The 12,994-nt window shown below is 41.8% G+C and overlaps 1 protein-coding gene across 1 annotated transcript in view; it reads left to right on the top strand.

Moving 5' to 3' along the window:
- Positions 1–7,388, top strand: part of SPECC1L (sperm antigen with calponin homology and coiled-coil domains 1 like) — a 52,921-nt gene extending 45,533 nt beyond the window's left edge. The window contains exons 14-16 of the mRNA XM_081174735.1: positions 1,927–2,043; positions 2,461–2,520; positions 4,558–7,388. Coding sequence (XP_081030861.1) covers positions 1,927–2,043; positions 2,461–2,520; positions 4,558–4,647 — 267 coding nt within the window. The 3' untranslated portion in view covers positions 4,648–7,388. The remainder of the gene's footprint in view (positions 1–1,926; positions 2,044–2,460; positions 2,521–4,557) is intronic.
- The last annotated feature ends 5,606 nt before the right edge of the window (positions 7,389–12,994 follow it).

Raw genomic sequence — 12,994 nt, 5'->3', positions numbered from 1 at the left:
GAAGGATATTTTACTTAAAAAGTTCTCTTCTGCTTCCCTTAAATTAGAATCAGATTGTTTACAGCATAATGAAATTTCAGCCACATTCATAAAATACTACTTAATTAAACATCTTAAAAGTTGAAACCCAAGTTTATCATTTTTGCTGTACAAAGACTAGGATTGCCTCTATCCTTTGCAGTTGGCCGTTCACACTAAACCATGGTTTGACTTAGCATTATGTGGAAACAAAGGCAGGGTAGCATGAACTATACCACATAGTAAGATTTAGCATCTTAACTTTGTCCAGAAGTGGTTTGGTGCCATGAATTTATCCTAAGGGTGTCAAAGCTCATGGCGGACAGATTTTGAAAAATAGCAATCATTTATATCCTACTACACTTGTGGAAATGCCTGAGTCCTTCTAGAACAGGCATGTCCAAAGTCCATTTTGGGGGCCTAATCCAGCCTGTTGTTCAGTTTAATCTAGCCCCCGTGACAGTTTATTTCCTGGGGTAAAATACTAAAAAAAGCTCAACAACTTCAATCTTAAAACTGGCTATCATGCATGTTCACTTCATTAGATCTGGCCCTCTTTGAAAAAGGTTTGGACACCCCTGTTCTAGAATGATCCAACAGCTACTAGATCAATTTTTTTCTGAAGCATTCATCTGTTTTTTACATTGCATTGAAATTACATTTTCCCAGCACGCGGATCCCAGTTTGTCATTGCTGGTAAAATGCTGTTACTTCCCCATCACAATAGCCCACAAAGTATTAATTTCTCAATCAAAATGGATGTATTTTATATACTTTGCTGACATAAGTGCTCAATTGAGAATGAAAACAACTTAGCAGCCTATTTAGTTGATCTCTTGAGAGGCCTCTCGGCAAAAAGTTAGATACCTCATGCCCTTGTGTTTGAGCATCGTTCAGAGGAAGATAAGACCTGAGCACTTAGTCATAGGTGACTTAGCAAATTGAGAAAACATTGCCGTGGACTGTGGCAAGTTTGTAGCTAGTCAGCATTCCTGCCATAAGCTTCTATTGATGTTGCAACCATCTCTTCAGGACTCCTACCTAAATATTAGTCATCTTTACTTACTTGCAATGTGCTTAGTGTCAGGTTTAATATTTACAGCTGATACCAAATGACAGATTTTTTTACTCGGGGAACTAAAAACCATGTGAAATAGCACCCTTCCCAACTACGTATCTCACAGATAGATCCAAGAATAGTAAATAACTGCTGAGAGTGTAATGTTATTGATTATTACATGGGCACAGAGTGTCCCAAAATTTTGCATCTGATGCATATGACAGTGTTAAGGGACTGCACAATGCTGAGCATTTTCAGTAACATCTATGAGAAAAATATGTTCACAGAAGTGTTTACACTTCGTGTTCTTTCTTTCTCTCTGTACCCTTCAGCTATTGGTCATTTAGCTGTTTTTACTTAGAAGTAAAACCTCTGTGGTAATTTTAAAATGCTTGTCATGCAACAGCATTAATTTCTGAGTGCTCGTAAAACTAGGTATAGCACCCTCCCATAACTAGAGGTGGAAAGGAATCATTTCTGCTGACATGCCAGGAAGAGGTTTAACTTGGAAGCATGTGCAGTCAGAGCAGCATTACCGAGGGAAAATGTCTTGGGTAGGGAAGTAGCAAGTTGTTTTTGAGTTTCCTCCTGGGGGAAACAAAATAAGCTTTTATCTTAGGTTGCTAATGGATCTGCTGTCTTAATTCTTGCAGAATTCTCCTCATTCAAACCAATGCTTCTTAAAAAAATAATCAGGACTCAAAAATCTTCAATTTAACCTGCTTCTCCTCTTGCAAGGAGGGAAGTTGCTATCTCTTTTCTCCTACAAATGTCACTGAGTAATAGAATAAGTAAGCCTCACTGTAGGTTTCTCTCTTACATGTGTGCATATTTCCCTCCCCTCTTAGAATATCGATATCACAAACTTCAGCAGCAGCTGGAATGACGGGTTGGCTTTCTGTGCTGTTCTTCACACTTACCTCCCAGCTCATATTCCCTATCAAGAGCTGAACAGTCAAGACAAGGTGAGTATTATACTGAGCTTTCTTGAATGTCGTTAAAACCATGCTGGAGACCAGAGCCCCTTCTCAGATCCTCTCATGGACCAGACTTGCACTTCTGCCACTATTCTGGTCACCAGCACTCACTGGCAATTGCAGTTCCCCATTTGCAGTCCTAGTCACAAGCACACCTTCCTCACACTTAGTCCATTGTATATTTGTTTAAATACTTTGTGTGATGTTTTGTTTTTTGCATTCATTCATTGTCTTTGTCCACACATTACTTTATATGAGTTAAAAACAAACCCAGTATAGGGGTGCTTAAAAGAGTTTTGCAAGCCTCTGATCAACTCGTTGGACAAGTCCATAAGGCAACATTGGTTTTTTTAATTTAAAAAAAGCTGTTCAGTAGATTTATTTTTGACTCAATGTATTTTTCAGAAAAGAAATTTCACTCTGGCTTTCCAGGCAGCTGAAAGTGTTGGCATCAAATCCACTCTGGTAAGTGTGTGCAAAGTTTAGGGCGATCTGACTAACTTTTACCTGGGAGACTAATTGCTAAATAGGCACATGCAAGGATTGTGCTGTAGCTGTGTGTTTGAAATTACTGTACAAATAAATTCTGGGATAGAAATATCATAACTGAAAACTAGAAGGCTCCTTTAAAGAGAGGGTGTGTGTTTGTGAAAATAAGGCTGGTGCGATTAAATTGCAAAACAAGACTATAAATTAGTGCCCTGCAAGTGCTCTCACTCTCTTGGCCAGACGGGACACAACACTATATGCATCATTAGACAGCGCACCCAGTTTTGTTTTCCTATTTGGGGAGAGTTCATCATGCAGACCACAGTGCACAGGGACATGAGTATTAGGTTAACCCTTCCCAGCTGTGATCTTTTCACTTTGGCATCCAGTGGGGCAAACCCACAAGAAGGGATTTTGTCATGATTGCAGCTGGGTAAGGGAGCGTTAAACCTGCCCACATACTGCAGTCCCGATGAAAATTGTGGGACCCTGTGCCAGGGCCGGATTTAGGTTTGATGAGGCCCTTAGCTACTGAAGGTCACGGGGCCCTTTATATATCCAGCTGTCCTTTGTCAACAACAAATTGTCACTGTTTTTTGTGTTGAATATATGCTATATGGTAATTTATGGACCTAATAGGTATCTAAAGCCATAATGGGATCAAAATAAATAAATTATGTATTGCGTGAAATCAAATCAGTAGGCATAAGACTCATATCCTTAGTCTATGCTGCCTGATCATCAGTCTACAAGCACTCTTTAATATTAGATAACAGGTACAAAGACATTCAGCTGTGCTGCACTGAAGTCTGCAGCTGCATGCTACATGCTGCCATGCAACCAGTCCATGCAGAATGTAGGCACCCTATATATAGAAATGCACAAACCAGTGATATTTTAGGGAGCAGGCTAGCAGACAGGGCCCATTACTTAACATCGTAGGAGCCTACACAACACAAAACACTGTTGCTGTATGTAGGTTTTATTTTATTTGTTTTTTATCTTATATTTTGGAAATGTACATACAGTTTTTTTACCTTTAAATTTTGGGGGAGGCCCCAAGAGAGTGGGGCCCTAAGCTATAGCTTGTTTAGCTTGTACGTAAATCCGGCACTGCCCTGTGCCTCTTCTTAACAAATCAGCTCATGACTGTTGGAAATCGGTTATAACCGGTGCCATTTTGTACTTGTCACGGAGGTCAAACCTCTATTCTGCTTGGTGGTTCAGAGGAGGCAAACCTATAAAGCAAATCTAAAAATACCTCTCCTTGCTCACGGTCAAGTCTCTGCCAGCCATTGTCTGTGTGTTCACAATGGGGAATGCTACTGTGGTTAACACTTCTCAACTGTGCAGTAGCCAGTGAAGGTGGAACTGGCTTGGACCCAAGAGGGCCATAGATGGCAGCATTAGGGGCACTGTTGCTTTCCTTCTGCAGGTAAGGGCTGAAGGGCAGAGGCTCAGCTAACAAGTCCACGGGACCCACCAACAGACATGGACAGCCAGAGCTTAAAGCAGGGTGGGGTGCAGAACGGACAGCCTCCAATCCTGATCTCCTTTTCTTTTTAGACACCCTGATTCCCCCTCCTCGCAAAAAGCCAGCTATATGACTTTCCTCTTGCCTTTTCACACTCCCATTTATCATCTCTGTTGACCAGAGAACACAATGCAAGCAGGAGAGCAGCAGGTATGCAGCAAATTAGCATCCAGTAATGCAATTAATACCTAGGTATTCCGAAAGCAAGACAGGACTTGTACTTTAAGCTACACACAAACTGTTCACATGTGGAACTACAATTCCCAGGTATGCCTTGCTCCCCACCCACCCCCAGGATAAGCTGAGCACTACAGAATTAGAAGCAGAGCCTGCAAGGTTTTGCTTTTTAAATGTCTATCTTACAGATGACCAGTTATAGATGTGATTATGATTAACAGAGTACAAGAGTTATTGCAAGGTAGATATCTGTTTATATATATATATATATTTTCTCTCTCTCTCTTCCTTCCCTCTGGTAGGACATTAATGAGATGGTACGAACGGAACGCCCAGACTGGCAGAATGTCATGTTGTACGTTACAGCAATTTACAAATACTTTGAAACCTGAGAGCTGGAATAGCAATAGAAAATGTTGGGGAAGCACAATCCCAGCACCACACACTAAGCTCAACCAACACCTCTTGACTTTGGATGAAACTCTAAAACAGCATTCTGAGTGGCTTTGGTGAGCAAGGTTTCGTTAACCCAGCACTTGGGCAAACCCAAATAGCTAAATGAGCTGGATTAAATTATTAGCCTGTGAAGCCTGAACTTTACAAATGACCCTGTAAGGCCAAGTGTCAAAAAGCTTCCAAACTTCCATTGGTGAAGAGTGAACTGAATGAGATGCCACTGAATCGACAAGACTGAAACGTAAGGGAAGGAAGTCTCTAGGATTGTATTGCAAGACTTTTCTTCATGGAAAACACCTCTGGCAGTTGGGTGGATGTTCTGCTTGTTGCTCCTCACCTAAGTACAGGAAAAACTTTTAATCATCACCTAGTTATTGCCTTATTCTATCTCCAGCTCCTCAAAGTGCACAATTCTTATAGGAAGTACAAGGGTGTCTTCTCCCATTGAGTTCACCTGACTGAAGAATGGTGTCAAATCTTGGCCTACTCTCAGTGCACAAAATGAAGAGTCTGTGTTTAAGCCTACCTCTCTTCTCCATGGCTTCCAACTTTATTACTGGATGGATTCCAGCCTTGCACATTTGATTCCCAACTTTGAGGATATTACCATGTGCAGGTGATCGGACACACTGCAATTTGTTGTGCTTCCAAGAGAATTTAGTTTATATGGAATTTACTTTTATTTGGCAAAGTGTAACCTTTCCTTTGCAGGAGCTCAGATGATGCATCACCTGAGATTAAACTGGTTGAAATGATTGTTTTGATCGTTGGATAGGTTAAGCTCCTATTCAGAAAAGAACTTTCTGCAACTAGCAATAACTGCTTCTTGCCCCTACGGCCTGCAGGTAGCTTTGCGGTGTGTTCTGATCTGATTGTCTGCCAAAAGCAGCAGCAGTAGCTGCTGCCTGTTTCCAGGGTTTATCTAAAAGGGCCTTCCATGGGCCTCCCTTTCAGGAATGACTTAAATGAATGGAGCATACATAGGAGGAGCAGCCATGATTCGTAGATTGTGCCTGTGAGCTGAAAATTGACCTCCTATAAGCCTAGTTTAAAATATGGGATCAATGCTGGCGAGAGAAGAAAATGCAGAGTTCAGGACATTTGTACTGTGGTGTTGAGTCCACTTGGCACAACTCTCTGGGAGAAAAGCATTAAAGCAAGTGCCTTACTTGGCTCTGAGGTAAGAGGAGCTCTAATTGCAAGGCAGTGCACAAAATACTTCAGACATTTGGTGGTAGCAGCAGCAGTGAGGCTTCTACGGTTCTGTCCTTCTCTAAGAAGACCTCAGCGCCTACCATCTTTTTCCTAGATGCAGAGCAACTGTTAGTCCCCTCCAAGTGGAGACCCAGTTACTGCTGAGGAATAGGGATCTTTTGAGTACCCCATTTTGATGAGCCCCATATCCCTGTTACTTATAGATGTATTTAGCTTTCATTTTTCCCTAACAGCCCAACTAGAAATAATCTTTCTTTTTTTCAATCCTTTCTGTGTGCCTGGAACTCCTTTTTAAAGGACACTTTTTGAATGTCATAGGTATATGAATGGTCACGAATGTAGCCCCGGTCCAAGGTCTGCTGTGGAAGAGTCACTATGACAGGAGCAGGTGCCAAACTGAATTTTGGGACAAGTCGGAATAAACTTTGAACCTTTCATTGTGCCTCCAGTACCCCCTGCCTTGTACATGGTTTCATAGCTCAAGGAATACAAGCAAAACTTACATGTGGCTATAAAATGGCTGGTGAGCTCCCATTGCAAGTGTTTAAATTCAACTCCTACTTTCCAGTGGTTTTTTCTCCTTCCTTTCAAATTGTGAGGCTAATATCAAAAGTTCCTGCAAATACCTAAATGACTTTGGCTTTTGAGTGAACAGAGTTAGCATTTCCCAGTTAGGGACAAAGAGTTGCAGATTTTTTAGATGGAACTCACCCTTCAAAAAAAAACCCAACCCCCCCCAACTTTTTGCTAGCCCTAAAATGAGGTACTAAAGATCATCCTCGCTGTGTTATGCTTTCTTACTGTTGTGGTACAAAGGAATTTGCTACAGGTCCCTTGCTTGTGAACTTAAGATGTATTGCTCTACAGGTGCACCTCTCTTTATTTATTGCATTGCAATTGAAGAAGCATTTTTTTCCTAGTGAGCTGTATTCCTCCTACACTCGACAGCATCTTATTTTATGGACTTTGCTTGAGTCCAGGGGTGACGAGACTCATCTTGAGCAGAATCCTGCTTCTAAATTCTTCCTCTACAGCCACAGGGGAGAGCTGATCAGGAGGGCATTGATGAAAAGAGGACTGAGTTGTGCAAGGAAGTGAAGGGCAAAGGCAAAAGGACTGAAGAGTGGGAAACGTTCTGCAGATGGAGCACAAGGAAAAGAAAAAATGTGTTTCCTTGCATTGATTATCCAAAACCTTTTATGGTAAAGACTGAACTACCAAGAGAGATGATTTCATCAAGACAAGAAGCACTCAGAGGGATGAAGGAAATTAAGTTTTAAAAAACACACATCCCATTTTGCAAAAGAAGAAATTCTTTGCTCTTGGTTAGATAACAAGCTACATAAGTATTCTTCATTCTTTATTCACTTTTTAAAGACTGATTAACATGTTAATGTAAAGTACATTTCTTGCTGGTTTTGTTTTTTGTTCTATTAAATATTTTTAATATACCGTAAAAACAGCCAACAGTGTGCCTGGGTTTTTTTTATCGCATTTCTTTAGATCCTGCAAATGTCCTCGCATTTTAATGTGTCTGCTTTATAAAAAGAAATTAAAAGGAGCTCATGGTGTTAAACACAAGCAAGTGAAAACAATACCTGGCGGTTTGGGGGATTCTCTTGCAGACACTTTAGTGACGTCTTACCTGGAGTTTTGTCTTGGTCTTTGTGTTAGATGAGCAAAGGTGCTTTGAAGGCATAGCTATCTCTAACCTCCGTCTCATAAACTACACAGGAGGCAGCAGGGTGAGGTGCTTTTGTTCAGGGTTCCAACCACACTCATCCCCAGCAGTCAGCGTACTCAGTACTCATTTAGGTAGGAGGAGGGGTGTGGGCACACAGTCCCTGCTGACTACATTTTTTACTTCTCTGGACAGCTGTCTCTTCCATCCCGGGATCATTTTTTTAATTGCTTCTCTGTGCGAACCAGGAAATTGCCTATCCAGACCGTAAGTTGGTTCTTGCTTGCTTCCTTTCTTCTTTCAGTCTCTTCCTCTGGTCTCCTGTTCCAACCCCTCCATTCTTCCCACCCAGTTTCCAGATTTTTTCCTCTCAACCACCACTCAGCATTCTGTGGGCACTGAGCATGCAGAATGATGTTCAGAGTGTACTCAAGGTTGTTCTATTCCTCCAAGGCAGCGATGCTTCCAAATATCAATTTCTGGAAACCAGGGGAGGGAAAAGTGTTATTGTGCTCATGTTCTGCTCCCTGGTTTCCCGCAGGCATATGGGGTGGCCACTCTGAGATTGCTGTACTAGGGCCATTGGCCTGATCCAGCAGACTCTTCTTATGCTCTTAAATCTCAGATTTCTGCCAAGCCTACTGGTGCCTCCCTCTTGTGAGTGCTATTTTGGCTCCGTGGCAAAAGGATTTAATTGGCGTTCGACTCAAGGGTTGCTTATCACTCAAGGAAATATTCGCACACCCCACCAAGGGAATAGCCACTTCTGCAGTGCTTAGTATCAAGGCCTTGCTGTTTATTTTTTATTCCATATATATATAAAAAGATCTATATCCTGCCCTCCTAGTGCTTACACAACATTCGTGGCAGCTAGAAACAATTAAGACCAGCTGTAACAATAATATTACTCAAATATAGCAAAATGGAGACAGGTGCGGCAGATAATAGCACCAGGTTTTTAAATATCTAGAAAAGCCTACCTAAGCAGGAAGGGGGTTTGCCATACAGTGAAACGGTGGGCAAAGAGTCCTACTGGTTGGGTTTGTGCACAGAACAGGCTCCTTTCATCCCCATCAGCTGAGCCTCCACCATAGATCTTAGGGCATGGGCAGGAAATGGGTCTGTAAGCCATCCTGCACCTAAGCCAATTAGTTCCTTAGAGGTCATCACCAACACATGATAGGTGCCTGGAAAGGAATTTATAACGAGTGCAGCCCTTGCAGGAAAACGAGTGTGATCCCACCTGGTGGACTACAGGGCACTAGGTGTACTTCACATCCTTATTGGGCACTGATAAGCATATCTGTGTCTAGCAGACTCTGAATGCAGAAGCCGTTAACTTGTTTTTACATAGGAGATCCTAAATGTTCTAAAGGGAATCCACCCATAACCCATTCTCTTGTTGAGAACGTACAGGACTGAACCAGAGTGGCTTAAGTTGTCCCTCCCTTCATAACCAGAAAAGGCCCTCATGCAGAAGTCTAGTATTTTTCCAACTTCCCAATTTTCATCCTACATGTTTGCCAGCCAGGTGCCCATCAGCTATTTTGAACTACAACTCCCATCAGTCCCTGCCAGCGTCACCATTCTCCTATCAGCCCTAGCACACTGGGAGTTGTAGCCCCAGATAGTTGGAAGGTACCAAGTCGGCAAAGGCCATTTTAACAATATTCACATCACCACTCAAGTGCATGTGTGACATGGTTCCTCCTTGGGCCATGCTGTGTGACTTGAATAATTATTCCTCCAGTTCTTTGCTTGGGAAATGTATCTGTGGTTAAATAACATCTCTTCCCACAGCTTATTGGGGAGGAAATAGGACTTCCTGCTAGGAGTTTACTAGCCAGACTCCATTATACCTGTGTGTAATAAATATTGAAAGTGCATTGAAGTTATTCTCTGGGAAACATCAGTGAGGCTGGAAGCCAACCAGCCCTTGATGGTGGGACAAGTTGGATTTCCATCCAGACTGCAAAACAGCAACACTCGCACCTTGGCACGTCCCCTTTCTTGCTTAATGTGAAGTAAAGTTTTAAATTGCTCCTTACCTACAGCTACCCCCCCCCCCCAATTTGTGAAAATGAGCATTTTGCTGGGGTTTCATTCCTTTCTGTTCAGCACATCTTCTCTTTTGCATATATTCATTTATTGTTTTAAAGTAAGATACAATTCAAAAATTACCAAAATAATACCAAATCAGCAGGTAAGTTTTACAGTGGAAAAATAAGACCAAACACAAAAGTAATCCTTTTATGCCAGGACATCATAGTTAAAAGGCAAAGGAAAATATCAGAGTGACATCAATTAAGACTAATTTGAAAATAAAACTGGTGACAAAATAAAAGGAGACAACCACCAGCAGCTATTTACATATATGTATTAGGGGGAAAGTTTTTTTTTTTTTTTGCATTATATACAAACAATACAGACTCAATGAAACATAAAAGATGATAAAGTTACGGTAAGTCTTCTGAATTTTTGTAAAGTGAATAAGAATGCTCATTCATGCACGCCCATTATTATAAGGTCTAGATGTTTTCTTTATGAAATGAGCGAGTTAGCCAGGACTCTCAAATGTGTAATTGCAATTAGATTTGAGTGGGTTTGGAATTGCTAGGCACCAGACAGGCATGGCCCATCCTTGCCGACAATGGCTTTATACTGTCTCCATGCCTTTGCCCCAGACTGGCTCGGAATACATAAACTGGAAAATGGGAGCAAACCACATCCGCCTCAGTGAGAAGACCAGCATGTGAGGCTGTTGGTATGATGTGGCCCAGTGCCAGCTCTATTACTGGAAAGCAATGTTCAAAAAACCTGAAACTGCTGCTTTTCATGAAGCCAGGGGTGGCTAACTAGTGGTTCTCCAGATGTTGTCACACGACTGGTCTTCATCAGCCTCAGCAAATGGAGCTAGCAGTCAAAGATTAAGGGAGTTGGTAGTCCACAAGAAAAAAAAAGAACTTCTGATTCTTCATCTGTCATTTATATATAGACAATTATTCAAAACATCCACTCCAAGATAACACCCAGCAATTCCACTTCCTATAAACCAATATTTTCTTCCAACCTCAGACCCAGATACCATCAGTTCATTTTCTTTCTCATGCAAAAAGTCCTTTAGGGGCTTCCAGTCTTTAGTAAATATCGAAGACGATTTTTCTCTGATTAAACACATCAACATTTGTCAAGCTCAATCCTGTTAATGTTTGCTCAAATCAAAGTCCCCCTGTATTAAACGGAGCTTACTCCCAAATTTAAGTGTGTTTGTTACAATTATTTATATCCCGCCTTTCAGGATACAAATGTAGTTTACAAGAAACTTCATTTAAGAACAGCAACAGCATCAAACAATGGCCTGTTTTGCACATAACAGTAAGCCATGTTTAAGCTTCACTATAGTTAACGCTGAGATGCCTGGCAGATGGTAACTTAAACCTTGGTTTATTATTTTCCCCACCCGTCTCTCATTAAAGGAGACATTAACCAGGAAGAATTACTCTTCTATTGCAGCCCTGTAGCTTTGTGGCTCCTTAAGTGACATTGAGGAAAAGATGCACGCTGGCACATAACACTAAGGTATGGTTGACGTTAACCAAGGTTTGTAAAGCAGTCACAAACCTTGGTTAACAACCTTTAAGAATAGCTAATAAACCATAGTTAAAGTGCTGGGCTGGGTTCACACATAAAGCTAAGTCAGAGTTTAATAAACCATTGTTTGGTGTTATGTGCGACCCAGGTCAATATCGGCATATAAAAAGCCATCAGGATCCTTCCCAAGGAACCGTTGCTGGTATAAAGGTCCCTGTCGTTGGAAAAGGATAGTCCAGTTTAGAGCAGACCCTGAGGCTGTCTTTGCTCGTCTGTCCTCTTCCCCAATCTCATAATCCTCCCCAAAAGTCAGCTGTTGATGACAGATGGTGATGTGGGGAGGGAGAGGAATGTTCAGTTGGAGCTGGCTCCTATTGCGTCTTTTGCTGCAGCCTTCTTTTTAGGATTGCAGCGTAAAAAGATATTTGCTCCATGGCAAGTAGGCCCTGCTAAGTCCAATGTAGATAGATAGATAGATAATACTTTATTCAGCTATAAGCCCACCAGGCCAATGTATTGAACTATATCCCACAGTTCTGAAATGCCAAGAGTGAAATTAGGTGAAAGGCAACAGTCACAGCATTTGCCTGTGTTAAAAATAATTTTATAGCCCACATATTATTATTTTTTGCTGAGTTCCTGTCATGATGCAACTCTTTTCCAGGTTAACAAAGGATGCCCTCTTGGTGCTTCCTTAGATAACAAATAGAAACATTGTCTTAGAGAAGTCAGATGATCCTGACTGCTGATGTCCTTCTCGTGGCTTTCAACAGTTCTGTCATTGTGTAAAGGTAAACTCTTAGGCATTGTTGAATGTCTGTGTATATATATGCATATATCACATGAATATATGATAAAGTGGCCTATAAATCTTGTAAATAATAAGAAGAACCCTGGCGGAAATGACTGGCAAAATCCGAGACCAGGGAGAAGAGTCGGTGGAAGAAGATTGGAAGAAATTTAAAGACTGTTTACAGAAATATTGTAAAATTAATGAATGTTAGAATGATGTCAGAATGAAGTTAAGTGGTTTAAGCAGCAATGTTTTAAAGGTGTATGAAAAATGGATTATTAACAGGTGAGAACTCAAAAGTTATATTAAGTTAAAGGATTAAGATAAAAACAAAGAGGGAAAGAAATTGCTGAATCAACTAACTAAATTGGAATACAAAAAAGGGAGGTGTGAGGAGGTCAGGGAAGCAAGGATATGAATATATGACATGGAAAGATTGATGTTTTTTCTTTTTAAATGTTTTTTATCTTTTTTCTGTATTTTGTACTGTATGTTGTTGTTTTTTGTCTTCTTTTAATTCTTGTTACTTATGTAATTTTTTTCCCTTTGAAAACTTAATAAATATCATATTAAAAAAAATATAAGAAGAAGAACCGTGGCAGAGGTGAGCTTCAAACCGAGGATCCAAGTTCGCTTCTCTGCTGAGCCAGCTGCAAAGGAGGCTTGAGTTGCGGCTCCCCTCTGCTGCTGAGGAAATCCCTGCAAGTAGAAAGCCAGCACTACAGGCCACGTCCCTCCTCTCCTTCCCCGCGTGCCCCTTTTGCTTGCGCGGGATGGGGTGCTAGAGGCGCTCTTCTGGGTCCAACCCCCCGCCCCGCCCCACAGAGGGCCAGGAGCTCAGCGGGGCGCTGGCCCCTCTTGCCAGGCGAGGTCGCAAAGGGCGTCCCGGCAGAGTCCCCACCACCGAAGCGCCGGGCTGCCTGCAGGGGGCGCCCTTGTCGGGAGGAGGCGCGCCCCTCCGAGGCGGACCAGGGGCCGCGTGGTGCGGCGGCGGGCCGGCAGG

The sequence above is a fragment of the Podarcis bocagei genome (genome assembly GCF_964188305.1).
Source record: "Podarcis bocagei genome assembly, chromosome: 16".
NCBI classification, from domain to species: domain Eukaryota; kingdom Metazoa; phylum Chordata; class Lepidosauria; order Squamata; family Lacertidae; genus Podarcis; species Podarcis bocagei.
The sequence above is the reverse complement of the archived record's forward strand: the minus strand, read 5'-3'. Positions and strand labels throughout refer to the sequence as shown.